Source organism: Theropithecus gelada, chromosome 1, assembly GCF_003255815.1.
Source record: "Theropithecus gelada isolate Dixy chromosome 1, Tgel_1.0, whole genome shotgun sequence".
Classification (NCBI taxonomy): Eukaryota; Metazoa; Chordata; class Mammalia; order Primates; family Cercopithecidae; genus Theropithecus; species Theropithecus gelada.
This window is the reverse complement of record NC_037668.1, coordinates 138407960-138428804: the sequence shown is the minus strand read 5'-3', so window position 1 is coordinate 138428804 and position 20845 is coordinate 138407960. Positions and strand designations below refer to the sequence as shown.

Sequence of the window (20845 nt, the reverse complement as noted above, 5' to 3'; positions counted from 1 at the left end):
TAGAACAAAACATCTACTCACTGATAAAAAGCATGTGAATACGTAAAAATTAGGTCATAAAAAATCAGGCCAGGCATGGTAGTTCATGCCTGTAATCCCAGCACTCCGGGAGGCCAAAGTGGGAGGATCACTTGAGTCCAGGAGTATAAGACCAGCCTGGGCAACAGAGTGAGACCCTTTCTCTACAAAAGATACAAAAATTGGCAGGGCATGGTGGCACATGCCTGAAGTCACGCTACTCAGGAGGCTCAGATGGGAGAACTGCTTGAGCCTGGAAGGTTGAGGTGGTAGTGAGTCATGATCATGGCACTATACTCCAGCCTGGGAGACAAAGTGAGACTCTATCAAAAAAAAAAAAAAAAAAAAAAATTCCGCTGCATATATATATATATATATATATATATATATATATATGAAAGAATCCACCGTCTAATAATTTTTGGTTTTAAATACTGTTGGTGTACTCTGCCAGTGAATCAACTATGTAGCTCCTTTTTCTCCTAGTAGGAACATCACCATGTGATAACTCAAAAGCCTGGTATGTCAGTCAGATGCTATATGAAGACCTGAATTGGGTTTACAAATGGAGGGTTAGGCATGTTAATATACATATGCAGAAGTGCTGGCCTTCCAAATTTTATGTCTGAAAGTTGAGGCCCATCTATAGGTAACTACGGCTCAACAATGTAGCTAAAATATTTAGTTTAAATAGAAAATATTAATTTATCTTGCAGTTCTAATTAGAAAATACAAGGTTTTAAAGAACAGTAAGTCTATTGAGGCTTATTCCCAGATATCATCAAAAGATATGGAACAAAGAAAATATTTTTTACCATTTTACACCAGAAATGAAATTGCCCTTTGTTCTAAAATAGGTGTTCTGCTATTTATGGAGGGATTCTTACATAATAAGTCTCTCCTTTACTATAATTCTTTATGAGTTAGTGCAAATCATTACTGATTACTTTGTGTGTGCATATGTACGTGTGTGTGTAAACCATAATCCCTATATGTTTGGCGGTCAATAAATATTTGTTAATTTGAATTAAAGGTGTAAGATATACTACATTGTGCATCTGATCTTGATTTTCTGCATCATATAAGTATTTCTTATACATTTCTATCTCTTTGGGTTCAAAACATGCTAAAAACTAGTCCTTTCTGTATTTATTATTTTGAAAAGAACATCCAATGTTTTTATTTTTTTAAGACATCTAAATTGGGGGCAGAAAATGGGGGGACATAAAAATACCCAATGTGGGAGAGGTGCAGGTGCGGTGGCTCATGCCTGTAATCCCAGTGCTTTTGGACGCCAAGGCAGGTGCACCACCTGAGGTCAAGAGTCGCAGATCAGCCTGGCCTACATGGTGAAACACCACCTCTACTAAAAATATAAAAATTAGCCAGGCATGGTGGTGCATGCCTGTAATACCAGCTACTTGGAAGGCTGAGGCAGGAGAAATGCTTGAACCTGGGAGGCAGAGGTTGCAGTGAGCTGAGATCATGCCACCACACCCAGCCTGGGTGATAGAGAAAAACTCTGTCTCAAAAAAACAAACAAAAAACCAAAAAATACCAAATGGACATTAATAAGAGTTACTTTTCCTCCTGTACCCCCCCCGCCACAGGTATGAAGGTGGGGCAGGCATCCTTGCTCATTATTGCCACCTCTCTCCTCAAAATTCCTAGGTCTACTGAAATGGCCATTTCCTGCTTATGTAGTTATCCACTTGTCCTCCCTATCTTACTCTTTTTTAAACAAGGATTTTACATGTTGTTCTCTGCTCTTCTTTCCATTACTACTCTTCTTATTATTCTTAGTGACTTTAACATCAAAATAGATAATCCATCTAACACTGACTTCTGAGGCACATAAATCCTCTATGGCAGATACTGCTGGTTTTTACCCAGCATCTACTCATCTTTTCTTCCTTGTGAACCAAATTCAATTATCAGGCTACAGTGTGCATACGCAAGGTGGGCCCAGTCAAAACTGGCTGGCTTAAATTAATCATAATAATTCCATTCCACATTGCAAGTGTTGGTCATTAGGTATGTGACCTAGTTAGAACTTAAATGGTACCTTGAGAAGAAGTCCACTAGGGGGCTTCAGGGAGAGGTTTTAATCTCCCATTAAATGAAAGATGTATGAAACTAAATGAAGCTTTCCACTTTCTGAGTCTCTGGATATGTGCAGATATGAAGATAGAACTCTTGGTGTACTCTGCCAATGAATCTATTTAGCTCCTTTTTGTCCTAGCAGGGAACGTTACCATGTGACAAGTCAAATGCCTGGTATGTCTGTCAGATGGTATATGAAGTGAATCTGGTGTATGAAGGGATGTCTTACCTTCCAAAGTTTACATCTGAAAGTTCTACAATATTGTGGAATCAAGGAAAGCCAAGAAATTAATAGGGCAGCTACCCCAAAACTGGCACTGAAACCATTTACTTCTGGCTTCTTAAGTGAGAAAATAAATCCTTATTATTTAAGAATTCTCACATCTGCAGCCCAAAACAATCTAGCTGATAGACTTCTCTCCAGTATAACCATCAGATTAACTGGCCACATCTTAAACTAGTGGTTCTCTACTGCAGGTGTACCATCACCTCATGTGAAGGGGACAGAAGGAGAGTCAGTTGTTGACACAGTACATGAGGAGACTGCGACAAGCATTTAACATCTGGAAACTCAGAATGTTCAATATCTCAGAGTGTGAAACTCTCTCTCATGTGAAAAAACTACCTCACCCCAAATGCTTGTGGTTCACCAATTAAGAAATTCTACTATACGCTTTGTCATTATCAATAACGTCATGGCCTCCAAAATCATCTCTCTTATCTGTACAGCTTACTACTCCAGGGACCACTTCAACAATTCTTCATTCCCACCACAAATGCCAATCAGTGTGTTCCCAACACTTTCCATTTTTTCCTCTTTACTTCCTTACTTACCCTGGTTAGATTCTTTGGTCCATCACTGTTTTGCAAATACCTTCCATTTCTTTACCCTTCTCTCCTCCATTGTACTTATTCTAGAAGGCCCTCAATCTTGGCTAATTTCTACTCTCCTCCGACTCTATGATTTTACCCAAGTAGCTAAAAATGACTGAAAAAAATACACAGTCATTTAAAACTCATAATTACTAAACTTAAATAACATGGAAATATCTGGCTATCCTAAACTATTTCCCTGGCTCATTTACTCTTTTCATCTCTATACTGATCATTTCATATTTTCTCTTTTTCTTGTCAAATATCTATTATCTCCTCTACCTTCCTTACTCTCAGTGGATGACCCTACTTTGTATGTGATTTATTGTCTGTCTCCTCAAAGTAGAAAGGAAACATAACAAGGGGAGGTATTTTTGTCTTTATCTGTTTTTTATTACATTACTAGTCATATGCAGAACAGTTCCTGGCTATTTGATACTCAATAAATAGCTGACAAATGAATGAATCAGTTTAAATGTTAATCTATGTCACTGCTATGAAATAAGTATTCATGCCAAAAGGCAATGATCTTACATTTTTGTTCGCTTTGCTCTGTGTAGACGATACTATACATATAAAAATACTAAGAACAAATTAAAGAATTCAAAACATTAAAAAAAAAAACCAAAACACAGGAAATTCTTAGTCATAAGGGGATGGACTAGGAAGCAACAGGTCACTGCTTTATTTCTCCTGCTGTAAAAAGTAAAAATTCAGTATATAATTTGGAAAAAATCTTATTTTTAAAAACATCTTTGGTTTACTTTACTTAGTTCTCTTTGCTTTCCCAGTCAGAGGTGGGAAAGTGAGCCAGGGAAGTGAGGCATTCTGAAGTGAAGAGGCTATTACAACTGCTTCTTACCTGGAAGCCTTATCCATTTCTGTGAGTGTACTTAGGTCAAGCCTGGCCTTTAAATTGAGAGATAACATGCTGGAAAGAAAAACCACTGAAGCTTCTGGAGGATGTGTGGGGATGATGCAACAATTTGGAAATCTCAAAGTCCGTAAGCATATGGTGCTTTCATTCCCATGGTATATTTTAATTGTTGTACTTGGGGGCTGCATGGGAAGTTAGGGAGCTTTGAAAAGTCAGACAGAAATCTCTGATAGTATAGAATTATTTCAGAGATGAAGAGCTGCTTGAGGAAGAGAATCTGCTTCAAATACATGGCCAGTCTCTTCATCAAGACACTTACCAAATTTGGAAATGGTATAGGGCAGAAGGCTGAAGAGGAGAATAAATCTCCCATAGTTTAGGAAGTGAAGGAGAAAGAGGCCCAACTAGGCTCTATCCAGCTCCCGCTTCTGGGCATTTGAAATCAAAGGTAGGTTTGAATCTAATTAAAAATGCAATTTAAAGGCGGGCACAGTGGCTCATGCCTGTAATCCCAGCACTTAGGGAGGCTGAGGCGGGCAGATCACGAGGTCAGGAGATCGAGACTATCCTGGCTAACATGGTGAAACCTCATCTCTACTAAAAATACAAAAAAATCAGCCAGGCATGGTGGCACACACCTGTAGTCCCAGCTACTCAGGAGCCTGAGGCAGGAGAATCACTTGAACTGGGGAGGCAGAGGTTGCAGTGAGCCGAGATCAAATCACTGCACTCCAGCCTGGACAACAGAGCGAGACTCCGTCCCCCCCCCCCCAAAAAAAATGCAATTTAGTCTTGTCCAAGCTCAATTCTTGATGGAATGAAAAGGGAGAAGCCTCTCTGGGGCAAAAATAATATAAACTTGCTTCTCTATGTTATTTTTATTCCTGACATCTTTCACATGAGACATTTGGAAAAGCAGAAAAGCATGACAAATGGAAGAAAAAAACAGAAAGGCAGGTTCACAGTTGTTGAAATTTAACAGATAAAGACCTCAAAATATTATTAAAATGTTACAGAAAATAGCGAAAAAATACACAAAAATATGGGGAAATTTCAACAGAAAACTGCAATTGAGAGAATCAAATGAATAAACTTTAACTAAAAAAGACAATATCTGAAATTAAGATTAATCAGATGGACTTAACAGCAAAATGGATATAGCAGAAGACAGAACTAGTGAACCTGAAGGCAGATCAATAGAAAATATCTTAATGAAGCACACACACAAAAAGAAACAATGGAAGGAACAGAACAGAGCATAAAGGAAATGTGAGATACCATCTAACATATACGCAATTACAGCCCCAGAAGGAGAGGAGAAAGTGCACGAGGCAAAATAGTATCTACAGAGACTATGGCTTAGAATTTTGCAAAACTGATAAAAGACATCAAACAAGATTGCAAAAGCTCAGTGAATCTCAACCAGTATTTTCTGTTAATACAAAGAAAGCTACACGTACGTGAATCACAGTCCAACTATTTGAAACTGAAGTTAAGGACATAATCCTGAAAGCAGCCAGAAGGGAAAACATATACATTACATTCAAGAGATTAAGATTAACAGCTGGCTTCTCAAGAAATACTACGGAAGCTATTATAGAAAAGAATAAAATAATACATGTAGAGCTCTGAAAGACAAAGCTGCCAAGCTAGAATTCTAATCCAGCACAAGTATTCCTCCAAAATAAAGGTAAAAATAAAGACATTTTCACATCAACAAAACTCTATCAAGAATTGTCACAACACACTTACATTACAAGAAAACAATAAAGGAAGTTTTTTAGGCTAAAGAAAAATGATTCCAGATAGAAACATGGAATTTAGGGAGAAATAAAAAGCACCAAAAGGGTAAATGAATGGGTAAATTAAATGATACTTAAAATTAATGAGTAAAGAAAACGTAAAGCAACAATCGAGTAAAAATGTATTAAAAGATTTATAACACAGATTAAGGTAAACTACATAACAACAGTCATACAAGGAGCTGGTTGTCTAAAGGTTTCTACGTTGTTTGTGAAGTAGTAACATACAAATTACTAAGAAAAAGATATATAAAGACCTAACAGAAAAATGGGCAAGAACCTCGAACCAGAACTTCACAAGACTAGATATCCAAATGGATAGTAAATATATGAAAAGATATTCAAACTCATTATCCATCAGGAAAATGCAAATTAAAATCACAGCAGGACATCACTATACTTCTACCAGAATGGCTACAAGTTAAAAACGCTGACAATATCAAGTTCTGGTGGGGAGCTGAAGAAAGTAGAACTCATAAATTATTAGTAGAACTACACATTGGTATAATCACTTTGGAAAACTCTTTGAAAATATCTTCTAAAGCTGAAAATCCTCTACTATATGGCCCAGAAATTCTACTCCCAGGTATATATCTGAGAGAAATAGTATATAGGACCATCAAAATAAACATATAAGCACATTTGCAGGAACTTTACTCATAGTAGTCAACATCTGGAAATAACCCAAATATTTACCAACAACAGACTGGGCAATTTTTTAGTGCTTATACACAATGAAATATGAAATACTAAACAGCAGTCCAAAAAAAAAAAGAGCAAACTACTGATATATACAAAACATGGGTGAATTTTAAAAAACAACAAGTGAAACATGCCATACACAAAAGAGAATATACTGTATGATACCATTTATATGAAGTTCAAAAACAGGTAAAAATTCATTAATGGTGAAAGAAATTAGGATGATGTTTATTTCATAGTGGTAAGTTACAAACTGGGAAGTGGCATCTGAGGACTTTACCCTATGCTGGAAATATTCTACACATGAATATGGGTGAAGGTTACATTAGTGTACACATATTCAAACATTTATTAGGCTTATACTTAAAAGTAGAATGCTTGCACACTTTGCTATGTCACCACATAAAAAAACAAACAGAAAAATTTCAGTCACAAAAGGGAAGTAATTCATATGCAGAGATCTTAACAACTTATGGAAAAACAGAAAATAGTCCATTCTATTGATGTCTACACAGCCTTTTTCTCTACTTGGCCTCTAAAACTATGAGAGTAAAATTCTGTGATTGTAAAACTTTGATTATTTCTCTCCTAGGAGTTACAAGTTCCTGATTATTTGTGCATAAATACATTCCTTCATTCACAAAATATGTAAGTAAAATATATAATATGTGACATCCTTTATTTTAGAGAAAAAAGCAGAAAAAGTAGATAGTAGTACTGGGGATATACATATGATTAAATTATAAATAGGATGGTCTGGAAAACCTTCATTGAAGGCATCATTCAACTAGAGACTTGCTTCAAGTAGAGAGTATTCTAACATTCAAAGGTCAAAGAGTTAAGGAAAACTTAGCAAAGGAGACTGGGAAGGACTGGTTTATGAGGAAAAAGAAAACCAGGAGATAAAGTGCCCCGGAAGCGCCCCCCCGCCAAAAAAAAAAGGCATTATCAGGAGGAATAAATGGTCCACAGGATCAAATATTGCTGATAGGTTAAAAGGTGAAGACAGAAATGATCACTGGATTTTACAGCACAGGATAGGGAAATAGACTAGGGGAACAAAGTAGGACTGCTAGGCAGCATGAAGAGCTGACCTGAGGTGAGTGTCTGTGAATCTGAATTAATATTATTAGTCAGCATGTTGTGGGTGTTTTAGGTAAGCTGTCTTCAGCTGGATAGTTGAAGACACAAAGTTGTATTCAAACACGGTTGGGGTTCTGTCAAAGGTATCTGACAAAGAGAAAGCGGAACAATAGATTTGAAGGTATATGCCAGGGTATGATTATGGCTGACCACAGAATGAAAAATGAGGGTATAAATAGCAGAGTTAAATTGGTGATAGACTTGTAGGTAATGGTGGCAGTGAAGGAATATTGGAGTTAAGGGGTCAGAGAGAGAGAGCACTAGAAAATTATGAGCAGGAAATTATAAAAGATTTGCTGGAAACTGCGATTAATGAGTTTTAGATATGGTAATCTTAAGACATATCTTATTACCATAGGATGGACTGGATGAAATGAAATGGAGAAAACAATCATTGAAGGTGAAGAATAAAGAAACTCACTCAGAATCTTAAAAAGTTTATGTGTATGTGCATTTTAAAATCACCAAATATGGCAGAAGCAATGCTGCAGAGAATGACAATGTGAAAGGAGCTAGAGCTCTTAAATATTGAGCAAATAAGATAGGAAAAGTCATTAAAGTGCTATAACGAAGTGAGGAGGGTCCCATTTCCCCATCCCCAAAGGTATTCCCACACATTTTTGTAAACATAAATATGTACCCACAGGAAACAAAAGCTATTTTGTTGTTGTTTATTATTAATTGTGTGATTTTATATAAATGGTATTATGCTGTTTTCTGCATAAATTTCTACAACTGATTTTTCACCACTTAAAATATTTTTTCCAAAGATAAAACAACCACTTACAATAAACACCTCATAACACTGTGAGTACAATTCAAAAAGTGAATATATATTTACCTTGAAGTTTTCTACTGAGTTCAAGTTTTTCTTGCTCAAGGCGCTTAATTCTTCTTTCATAAGCTTCAGTTGCTAAGTTGTTGTCTAGAGTCCTCTGAACATTAACATCAAGATCCAGTGAGGTGGGACCAGCTGTAACTCTTAAACAGCTCCGATCAGAAAGTACACTGAAGAAAAAAAAAAACCAAAAAAAACGTAGGTTCATACTGTGAGAAAAAGTTTGAAGAAAAATGTTAACATTTTTAAAAAAAAGTTTTTAACTGACTCCACATTCATGGCATAAACATTTTTAAATTGCTCATTTAAAACACAGATTTGAATATCTTGCAGCTTAGCCAGCTGGAATAATTATAAGATTTTTTTGCAAAATTACCATAAACTGTTTTTAGAAGCATTTGAAAAAATGAAAATCTAATATCCCCCAAATTATTTTGATTTAAAAACCCCACAAATTATAAAATGAAGTTTGCTGAAGGGTTACTGGTAGTTTAAAACAATTTGACCACCTAGGTGAAACAGTAGTAGTCAAAAGCACCAACCACGGCCCTCTTTACTAGAATTTGAAATTCAAAAGCAAGTTTCTGTCTTTAATTCAATACGATTTAAATAAAAATACTGAAACTGCTGGACATTTGGTGGTGAACAAAACAGACAAAAATCCTTGCCCATATAGAGCTTATATTCCAGTGACTGAGACAGAAATAAACAAAATAATTGAGATATTCATTACATTAGAAAATGTTAAATGCTAAGGAGAAAACATAAAGCAGGAAAAGGAGAAATAAAGTATTGAAGGGGAGGAGACACAAATTTAGATAAAGTAGTCAGTAAAGCTGTCACTGCTAAAGTAACTTTGGAAAAAGCTAAGTAAAGGTGAGGGGACCACTTAAGGGAATATCAAAAGAAAGAATGTTCCAAGCAGATGAAACAGAAGTACTAAAGCCCTGAGACAAGAGTATGTCTGGTATGTTCACAGGCCAGAAAGGAGGCCTGTGTGGATGGAGTTGAGTAAACAAAGAAAAATAAACTCAGAAAGATAAAAGTAAGGCAGTCATGTAGGGCCTTGTAAGAAGTTTGATTTGGAGTTGATATGAAGCCACTGGAGTTGGGGATGGGTGGACTGGTTCTGAATAGGGGAGTGACATGTTCTGATTATCTTTTAAAGGATCACCTGAACAGGTTCAGAGAAATAAAAGAAAGTTATTTACATAGTAAGTCGGTGGTTAAGACAGATTTTTAAGCAGACGAGAGGAGAGGTCTCAGCTGGAGATGCACACTGACGATTCATCAGCAAATCTTTGGGAGAACACTAGAGAGTTTAGATGGAAAAGAGAAGTCCAAAGACTGAGCCATAGGACACTCTGATATTCACAAGTCAAGGAAGTCAGGAGGGTTCAGGTATGGAGACTGAGAAGGAATGACCAGCAAGGTGAGAGAAAATCAGTCAAGTGTCCTAGAAGATAGGATAAGAAGGTATTTTAAAAGTATGGAGCTGTGGCAAATAAGATGAGACTAAGCAAATAAGTAAGACTAGAACTGAGAAGTGATCATTAGATTTAGTAACATGCTGGTCAACAGTGACATTGATAAAAGCAGTTTGCATGAAGTGATGGTGGCACATACCTGACTGGAATGAATTCAAGAAACAACAGTATGAGAAAAATAAACAAAATATAGTCAAAAGTTGAAGTAATTTTTCTATAATGTAGAGCAGAGACATGGTTGATAAGAGGTAAAGGAAGTAGAATCCAGATTTTATATTTTGTATTAAGATGGGGAACTGACATTTGCAAGCTGATAGAAATAATCTGATGATGCAGATGACACAAGAAGAAAAAATTCATGACATAAAAGCAAAACATGTACTAGACCAGCCAGGAAGGAATGAAAGAGACTGGCCTTACTAGAGGCTTGCACAGTTCATCCATGAAAAGAACAGAGAATTTGGGTCCAACAGTAAGTAGGCGGTAAATATGGTAACTGGAGCTTGTGGGAGTTGTCTGTGGTTTGCCTCAATCCTTTCGGTGAAAGGGGATACAAGTCAGCTGAACGTGAGGTTTCAAACTCAAGTAGAAAGAAATACGCCAGATGCAATGGCTCACATCTGTAATCCCAGCAACAGGGTAGGTTAAGGCCAGAGGATGGCTTGAGGAGTAGGAGGCTGTAGGGATCTATGACTGTGCCATTGTACTCCAGTCTAGGCAGCACAGCAGGACTCCATTTCTAAATCGTTTTAAAAATTAGCTGGGCATGGCGGCTTGTGCCTATTGTCCCAGCTACTCTGGAGGCTGAGGCAGGAGGATCATTTGCGGTCAGGAGTTTGAGGTTATAGTGAGCTAGGACTGCACCACTGCATTCCAGCCCTTCTGCTGCCCAGAATAAACTCCATCTCTTAAAAAAAAAAAAAAAAAAAAGAAAGTAAGTAAAAAATAGTTATCTAGGTGAGTGGAACAGTGAATACACTAGAGTAATACAGTATATTTGTCAGACAAGGGGCACTTGAGGTTGGTAATCATGAATTTAAAGTAGACCAGTAAGAATAGTCAGCTATTTTTTCTAGTCATTTGAAACTGTACAGGTAGAGAAAAAAATTTTAAGAGTTAATGTTGACTTAGCAAAGCAAGTATAACAGAATTAGAGACAGTCAAAGAAACTGAAACAGCATACAAGGAGTGATTATAATCATTCTCAATGGAATTTAAGCAGGGTAAGGGGGAAATAGGGAATATAAGTGAATGGAGGGTCAGTGTAAAAGATGGTAGAATTAATGGGTTGAAAGTTCTCCTGCTTGACATCTAGAGAATATTCAACAGCATGAAACTCTTCTAATTACTGCTTCATTGCTAAGGAATAGATTCTGAGCTCTCTGTTCCATTCTTTCCCCTCCAAAACGAGTTCAGATTTTCATGTATTCTACTAATTTTGCAACGCTTAACTTTCTATTTCCAGCAGTAGGCTCATTCTATTTTTTAAAAAGTTTTAATTTACAGTTTTCTCATACATTTTTTACCAACCTCAATTCAATTTAATTTGCTTTAAATTGTCCAAACTATGTTAACTTTTTTTTTTTTTTTTTTGAGACAGAGTCTCACTCTGTTACCCAGGCTGGAGTGCAATGGCGCAGTCTCGGCTCACTGCAACCTCCACCTCCCCGGTTCAAGCGATTCTCCTGCCTCGGTCACCCGAGTAGCTGGGATTACAGGCACCCGCCACCATGCCCACCTAATTTTTGTATTTTTAGTAGAGATGGGATTTCATCATATTGGCCAGGCTGGTCTCAAATCTCCTGACTTCATGATCTGCCTGCCTTGGCCTCCCAAAGTGCTGGGATTACAGGCATGAGCCACTGCACCTCGCCCAAACTATGTTAACTTTTCAAACTTACCAGCTACTAGTATATGTAAAACCAACAAATGGCAGATGGTGGCCAGAAAATGCAGTGTGTGTTGGTGGGGGCATCGTTTCCTAAAGGAGGAAAAAACATCTGGTAAGAAATAGATAGCTATGATCTGTAGGCTTGGCTATAAATATAAAATGCCAAAAAAAATTAACAAAAAAAATTTTTGACTGTTCAATTTTAAAACACTGATAAGTTTGGTATAGTTGTTTAGTGATATAAAATTCAGACCATGAACACTGCTACTCTAAAATTCTAATTAAATTAAAGATGGAAAGTCTAATATTGAGAATACAGTCATTATTATTCATGTACTCTGTATTTGCAAATTTGTATAGAAGCTAATATTTATTTGTAAACCCCAAATCAATACTTGTGGTAATTTTATGATTATTTGTAGACACGTGCAGAGCACAGAAAAATTTGAGATGTCCTATGCTCACATTCCCAGCTGAAGTTGAACAGGAGAGGCTCTGCCTTCTCATTTAAGCGCTCATATTATAAACAAGTGTCCTTTACAGGGTCTCTTTGGTGTCATGCATTTCACATTTTTGGGCCCTTTGTATGTGATTCACTGCTTGAAAAGGCTCCCAAGCATAGTGCTGAAGCACTGTCTAGTGTTCCTAGCACAAGAGGACAGTGACTTGCCTTTACGGAGAAAATAATATGCTAGAAAAGCTTCATTCAGGCACGAGTTACAGTGCTGCTGGTGGTGAGTTCAATGGTGAGTTCAGTGTTAATGAATCAACCATATTATATAAAGTGTCTTTAAAGAGAAGCACACATAAAACAAGACTATATACTGATCAGTTGATCAGAGGCTCACAGAAACCTAACCCTGTACTTCCCTCAGAGCAATGGTTCAATATTAGCTAATAGTGTTCAAGGCAACTATATAGAACATAAACACCATGAATAATTAGAATCAACTGTACTATGTATTTATTTTGGAATGATTCACAATTTGTTAACAGTAAACATAATTCTATTTATAAAAAATTGGTAAGAGAAGTCCATTTAACTATTCTTTGTGAAGTTTAGACAGGAAAGTATGAGAAATTTTTATCTGCCTTGAATATAGTACTAGGATGGTTTACAGTTATCAAACAGTGATCACAGCTTATTGTACTGAAAAGAGTATTAACAGTTTCAGTGAAAAGTAATATAACGTGTACCTATTAAGTACCCACAAAAATTTTAAAAAATTGTAAGTCATATAACATTAACATAAAAATTTTTAGTACAGAATTAAAGCCATAGTAAATAAAATAACTGCAAAAAAAAAAAAATAAAAGCTCAAATTAAGAAGGCTAAAAAGTGGCTGGGAGCAGTGGCTCATGCCTGTAATCCCAACACTTTGGGAGGCTGAGGCAGGCAGATCATGAGGTCAGGAGATCGAGACCATCCTGGGTAACACGGTGAAACCCCATCTCTACAAAAAATACAAAAAGTTAGCTGGGCGTGGTGGCGGGCGCCTACAGTCCCAGCTACTCGGGAAGCTGAGGCAGGAGAATGGCGTGAACCCGTGAGGCAGAGCTTGCAGTGAGCCAAGATCATGCCACTGCACTCCAGCCTGGGAGACACAGAGCGACTCTGTCTCAAATAAAAAATGTTTAAAAAAAGAAGGAGAAGGAGAAGGAGGAGAAGGAGGAGGAGGAAGAGGAGGAAGAGGAGGAGGAGGAGGAGAAGGAAGAAGAAGAAGAAGAAGAAGGAGGAGGAGGAAGAAAGAAGGAAGAAGGAAGAAGAAGAAGAAGAAAAAGAAGAAGAAGACGATGACGACGACGACGACGACGACTAAAAAGGCAAAAAGCACAAACATTTTAAGTTCTTATTTTCCTAAATTTTAATCTCATATAACCTAAAGGGTTATAGCAGAGGTCGATATACTATGCTGGCCTGTTTGGGCATGGCTCACAAGCTAAGAATGGTCGAATTATTTGGCTAGTGGACTGGCCAATAATTGGCTTGAGGTCAGATATTCACCTCAGGCAGGGTTATAGCTCAGGGCTATACCACGTCTGTGGACTATTTTCCCTATTGATTTCCTACCAAGTTAGCTATTGTTAGCAGCAACACACTGGGCTTGGGTATTTAGTCCTGGAATCTGCCCTCTGTATCAGCAAAGCTGCTGATTTTTCTATCCAGTTCCATGCTACTAGTACTACTGTCCCAGACCAAGTCAGTAGTGGGGATGGAAGTGTGTGGTATATGTGACTTTAACTAAAGTTCAGTAGCAGCTTTGCACAAATAAATGCTTCTCAATTTATTTCTCTTCAATTGTTGTATCAAGCCCTGACATGGTTGTTTTTGATAATTTTGTCCAGTTCTATGGTTTTAGAGAGAAATTTGCCAACCTCTTCACTTTGCAATCATAAAATCTGCTTTTTTAAGTATCTAATTTGTTCTCTTAGGAAGCTTAATGGCATAACTTATCTAAAAGGTAAAACTTTGAATTTTAATTTTGTTCTTAGTCACAAATAACTATGTTCACCTCAGTTAACTTTCTTCTTAATTTGATTTGTGACAGAATAAGCACTGGAAGCCATGATCACTGACTGATAACTGATAAATTGTAAAACCATCCTAGCAAAATACTTATAAACCAAAAAATTACTATATAACCATATTAGAAAGAAACAGAGGGATAGAACTTCTTCACAGTGTCATACTTACAGAATTTTTTAAACAATCATCATCTACATCAAAATTCGATGTATCTGTTGGGCTACTAACTTCTGGAATATAAGGTGCTTCACAGTTCCGAATATTATCCCAATCAATTCCACTGAAAAATGGATGTTTCTTAAAGTCTTCTATTCCATTTTGACCAAGTCGATGTTCTCTGCTACAAATGAGCCTTCGAATAAGATCCTTAGCATTTTCAGACACATCAGTCACTTGGGCTGGAAACTGAAACCTCTCCTAAACAGTGAAAAACAGAAACAAAATATAAATCAGTGTTTAACATACTAAGTACGTTGGCTGACTTATTTATTTTCTTAAAAATACATTTTCTTTTAAATATATTTAATAACTGTATGTTGGTGCAAAGTACTAATACTAAAGGAATACAGGGATGAATGACAGATGATCATTTTCCTAGGACTTTAATTTCATATATGAGTTATCATGCATGTGCTATAGAAAAAAGAATACATTATACCTTAAACTGCTATCAGAATGAAGAGAAATTACTTAAAAGTAGTGGAATTTGACTCACTATTTAAATCGAGCATAGATGATTGATAATGGTCATATAAGTTACATACTAATGATTAATAATATTTTTAAAGGACATAATATGTATCTGACACTATTTAAAGTATGTTACTCATTTAACCCTCAAAACAACCATTTTAGGTAGGTACTCCTACTATGCTACTATTATAGAAGAAATAAAGACACAGAGAATTCAAATAACTTTCTCAACATTACACATCTAGTAAGTGGCAGAACCAGAATTCGAACTGAAGCTGTAATCTGTGCTGTTAAATATAATGTTATACTACAATATTCTTTTCTAATTCAAATGATGTACATGCTATTTACAACCTTGCTGCTATTTCCAGTCTTTCAGCTCTTTGTAACTACTTGAAACATTGTCTTTGCAACCAGGTAGAAAAACATAAGCCCTATAAAACTGATTTTTATATATGTAAAGCAACTAATCATAATTGCTTCACTGGAACAAATTAAAAAGAACAGATTATCCCCTTCTATCGGATATTCATATTCTAGGTTTTTGCAACTGCTCACAATCTTCTAAGACTGCTAATAAAACCTTTCTTCTTATTATTATGAAGTCTATTTCACTTAGTACTAAATATATTAAAGTTTCATTAATTTGTTCTTGTAGTGTTATCTGTGTTGCTTCTAATGTCATCATCATAAATATTAGAATAGGTATCCTTGTACATATATCTTTGTTCTACTGAAAATGTCATAGGATAGATTCCTAGAGTGAAGTTGCTCAATCAAAACCTCTAACCATTTTTTAAGGCTCTAGGTGCATACCTGTATACTTCCTGAACAGAAAGGTTACACCAATTTATAATCCTATTAATGTCTTAGAATGCCCATCTCACTGCATTATTTATGGTACAGAGTACTATTTGTCTTTTGATCTTTGCTAATTTGACAAGAAAAAAAGTATCTCATTCTTATTTTAAATTTGTATTGCACTTATTACTACTAAAGTTGAAAATTCTTTTTTACACACATTCTAGTCATGATTATACATGTACTATATACATATACTATAGTAAGCAATGATCTAAATTCTCTGCTTATGACCTTTGTTATTCTACTTGAGAGACCACTTAATTTCCTACTTAGCAGCATCTCTAATAAAATACAAGAAAATGAGAACTAGTAACTTATGAATAATTTATGGATTTTTGACTATTTATGTTTGTCGTGTCCCGTACTAGGATAGAAATGTGACTGTTCACTGTTTTTAGAAAAGTATTTTCTCTTTAAAAATGATATTATTATATGTGTTATTTACCACATTAATTTGAACAAAAGTAAAATATACTAACTTTGTGATTCATGATTTTTCCGTATGTCTCCACCAGAGATTCTGCATAAAATGGTGTTTCTCCATAAAGCATTTCATACATACAGACCCCCAAAGACCACCAGTCACATTCAGGTCCATATCTGCCTTTTCCATCTTCCATGGCTTGAAGGATTTCAGGAGAGATATAATCTGGGGTTCCTACAGCCACTGAGGACTGAACCTGAAGAAATTTACATTTTTATTAATCTACTATATTAGAAATAAAATAATTTTAAATTTAAAATAGCTACTTAAAGATACACAAGACATTATTATCTCATAAACACATCTTTGTCATTATCTGAAAAATAATAATCCTTGTATATATGTTAAACTTTGTATTATCCCCACATTAATAGTTTTCCAGATTTCGTAACACTATACAGCTGTTACGTAGCTGATGACATTGAGAGGAACAATTTAATTTAAACCATCATACCCATTAACAACAAACTGAATATTTGGTTTAGAACACTCATTATTGATAATTACCTGTCAAACCTATACACGTAAAAAAAAATGAAGCTATAAAAATTTTACAATGAGATGGGGGGGAAGCTCCTGATATTTAGGCCAACACTATGAAAAGCCTGGAGATTATGTTTAAACTCCTTAATAGAAACCTAAGAAAATAAATGTCAATAATGTACAACAAACTACTTACTAATTTAAAAAACTTTAAAAGAGGAGGCATATCCTTCAAAAACTAAAGTTCCAATAGAGAGAAAAAGTTGAGTGCTTGTTATAGCAGGTTAGGTTTAACTAGAAAATAGTAATTAAAGCCAGGCATGGTAGCTCACATCTGTAATCCCAGCACTTAGGGAAGTCAATGTGGGAGAAACACGTGAGCCCAGGAGTTTGAGACAAGCCTGGGCAACATAGCAAGACCCTGTCTCTATAAAAAAGTGGAAGAAAAAATAAAACAGGTAACTAGAAAAATCCTGGGTATATTTGTTGTAAGGTACTTTGAAGTAAAAGACTATTGACCCTTTACATGTTTTAGAAGAACTTATCCAAAACATGAACATTCCTAAAGTAGAATATCAGTTAATATTTTGGATTTTCTAGACTACATTTCCAATTCTGAATAATTAGGAGAGACTTACATTTTAGTAATGAGATTAAATAACTTAAAAACCCTTCTATTACAAACTCTTAAAAATGCTATATAAACATCCCGTCTAACACGATGAAACCCCATCTCTACTAAAAATACAAAAAAATTAGCCGGGTGTGGTGGTGGGTGCCTGTAGTTCCAGCTACTCAGGAGGTTGAGGGAGGAGAACGGTGTGAACCTGGGAGGCGGAGCTTGCAGTAAGCAAAACTGCGTCACTGAACTCCAGCCTGGGCAACAGAGCAAGACTCTGTCTCAAAAGGAAAAAAAAAAAAAAGCTAGATTAAAATATAACAATTATTTGTATAAACATATAAAAGAACTTTTTTACATAGAGAAATTCTTAGAGGTCAGTAATCAAGAAATGCTTAAAAATCAGAAGAATAAGCATTAGAGCTGAGTGGGGTTGGGGAATTGTTGGTTTTCATGTCCTAGGTTCTCGAATTTTAACATACACAAAAGCGAATACCTTACACTTATATAAGGTAAGAACAAAACAAAAACAAAGGAACAGACGAAAAGACCTTATGCTTAGCTTACATGAGGTGGGGAGTTTGAAGACAAAGGCTTCCCTATATACACACCCTAAAATGTATACTGCTTAAGAAAAAAGGTACATTATAAAAATCTTCCACAAAGCAGAGAAGGACAAGACATTTTATCTATCTTGACTTGTGTGTGATGAATGAAAAATATTGTTCCTGTAGAAATTCGTAACATTACATCACATAGTCTCAACATTTGGGATGCAAATCCATACCGCTTCTGTGGTCCAAAAGTTCCCAAGCCAAGAAATGGGAGAAAATTTTTGCAATCTACTCATCTGACAAAGGGAAGAAAATGAAGTTGTACCTTCAAAGTGATAAGACAAAATGATTGTCAATATAATATTACCTACCTACCTAAATTATGATACAGAAATGATACATTCTCACACAAGACTGAGTGAACTATCACTAATATTTCCTTTCAGCTAAACAAGTACTAAAGGGTATACTTTGGAAAACAAGAAATTTAACCAAGATGGAAGAACGTGATACTAGAAGTAATTATGAACAAAGATATTAGTAAACTTTACTAATACATCTAAATGGTGGTTAATTGGATAACACAATGAAGAAGGAGGAGGACAAGGACTAGAAAAAGAGACAGGAGTAACTACCTTAGGGCTGAAAAATAAATTTACCCCATAAATGTATATAACTATAATTTGTCAGTTTACAAATAGAAAAATAAAAATTTTTAAAAAACACCCAATTTACCTCCCTAAAAAACAAAAGTTGGAAATAAAACACTGGAAAAACAAATATATATTACTGAGGATTCAAGTATTCTAAATTTCTTAGGTTTTTAAAATTTTTTAATTATTATTTTTAACGGTGGTAAAAATACACATAAAATTTACTATCTTAATGATTTTTAGAAGTGTGCAGTTCAGTGGCATAAGTACCTTCACACTGTTGTGCCACTAGTCCCCACCATCCATCTCTAAAATTTTTTCATCTTGGAAAATTTTAACTCTGTATCCATCAGTAATTCCCCCATTCCCCCTTCCCCTAGACCCTGGCAGCCACCATTGTACTTTGTTTCTTTGAACTTGATTACTATAGTTATCTCACATAAGTAGAATCATAAAATATTTGTACTTTTGTAACTGGCTTATTTCATTAGCATAATGTCCTAAGGTTTCATCCATGTTGTCGCACATGTCAGAATTGCCTTCCTTTTTAAAATTGATTGATACTCCATTGTATGTATACAGCACATTTTGTTTATCCATTCATCTGTCAATGTACACGGGTTGCTTCCACCCTTTGGCTATTGTGAACAATGCTGCTCTGAAAATGAGTGTACAAATGTATGTTCAACTCCCTGCTTTCACTTCTTTTGGGTATATACCCAGAGGAGGAACTCTGGATCACATGGTAATTCTATTTTCAATTTTTTGAAGAGCTACCCATACCGTTTTCCATATTTTACATTCCCACCAACAGTGCCCAAGGATTCTAATTTATTCACACCCTTGACAACACTTGTTATTTTCTGTTTTTTTGATAGTAGCAATCCTGCTGAGTGTGAGATGGTGTATCCCTGTGGTTCTGATTTGTGTTTCTCTAATTATTAGTGTTCTCTAATTATATGTGCTAATTGTCCATTTAAATATCTTCTTTGGAGAAATGTCTATTTAAGTTCCTTGTCCCAGCACTTTGGGAGGCTGAGGTGGGAGAATCACTTGAGGTCAGGAGTTTGAGACCAACCTGGCCAACAGGGCAAAACCCAGTCTCTACAAAAAAATAAATAAATAAATTAGCTGGGTATGGTAATGCATGTCTGTAATCCCAGCTACTCGGGTGGCTGAGGCAGGAGAAGTGGACCGAGATCACACCACTGACACCAGCCTAGGCAACAGAGCAAGACTTTATCTCAACAATAAAATAAAATAAAATAAATAAAATAAAATAAAATTCCTTGTCCATTTTTTAACAGGATCCTTTGTTCTTTGTTGCTGACTTGTAGGAGTTCTTTACATATTTTAGAGACTAACCTGTTATCAGACGTATGATTTGCAAATATTTTCTCTCATTCCATATGTTGCCTTTTCACTCTGTGCCCTTTGATGCATAGAAGTGTTAATAGAGATATTGCTCAATTTATCTATTTTTTTTCTTTCGTTGCCTGTAATGCTGTGTCATCCCCAAGAAATCACTGCCAAATCCAATGTCATAAAGTTATCACTTCTGTTTTTTTTCTAAGAGTTTCATAGTTTTAGTTTTTGCATTTAGGTCTTTGACCCATTTTGAGTTAATTTTTGTTGTGAGTGTTACGTTGAGTTAATTACAGTGTAAAGTAATCTAAGTTTCTTGTTTTGACTGGGAATGTGGCAGAAAAACTGATTAACTCTATAGACAGTAGGTAAACTATAAATGTTTAAAAATGTGATGATAAACACTAAAATACTTAGAATATGTAACTTCCAAACAAATAGAGAGAAATTTAAAAGCTAAACTGGACCAAGTCAACAGAAGGCAAGAAAGAAGAAAACAAACTCAAGCCTACATGCAAAGAAACAAGCAAAACCAATAATAAATAGCATATAAGATACTAGAAATAAGTGTATTAATAATCACAAAATTTATAAATGGATTAAATTCACCTATTAAACAAAACTGTTACACTGCACAACACACAAAACTAAAAGGAACAAATGGGAAAAACATCAGCAATCATCTGTTTAAAAGCGATGCACTTAAAACATCAGGACACCGGAAAGTTGAAAGTAAACGGATGGAAAGGGATATATGAGGCATATGATAAAGAAAAGAAACTTAAGATAGCTACAGTAATATCAGTTAAATATATTCTAATGTCAAAATCATTGTAAGATTTTTTTTTAAAAACTCATTAATATAAAAG

At 35.5% G+C, this 20845-nt stretch overlaps 1 protein-coding gene across 5 annotated transcripts in view; it reads right to left on the bottom strand.

Annotated features, from left to right (window-relative positions):
- The window catches only part of CDC42BPA (CDC42 binding protein kinase alpha), a 332255-nt gene that overhangs the window by 153716 nt on the left and 157694 nt on the right, over window positions 1-20845 (bottom strand). For all 5 annotated transcript variants that reach the window (XM_025383741.1, XM_025383503.1, XM_025383585.1 and 2 more), the window contains exons 7-10: window positions 16298-16498; window positions 14430-14678; window positions 11745-11824; window positions 8360-8526 (exon numbers count right to left, since the gene is read on the bottom strand). In XM_025383741.1, coding sequence (XP_025239526.1) covers window positions 8360-8526; window positions 11745-11824; window positions 14430-14678; window positions 16298-16498 — 697 coding nt within the window. The remainder of the gene's footprint in view (window positions 1-8359; window positions 8527-11744; window positions 11825-14429; window positions 14679-16297; window positions 16499-20845) is intronic.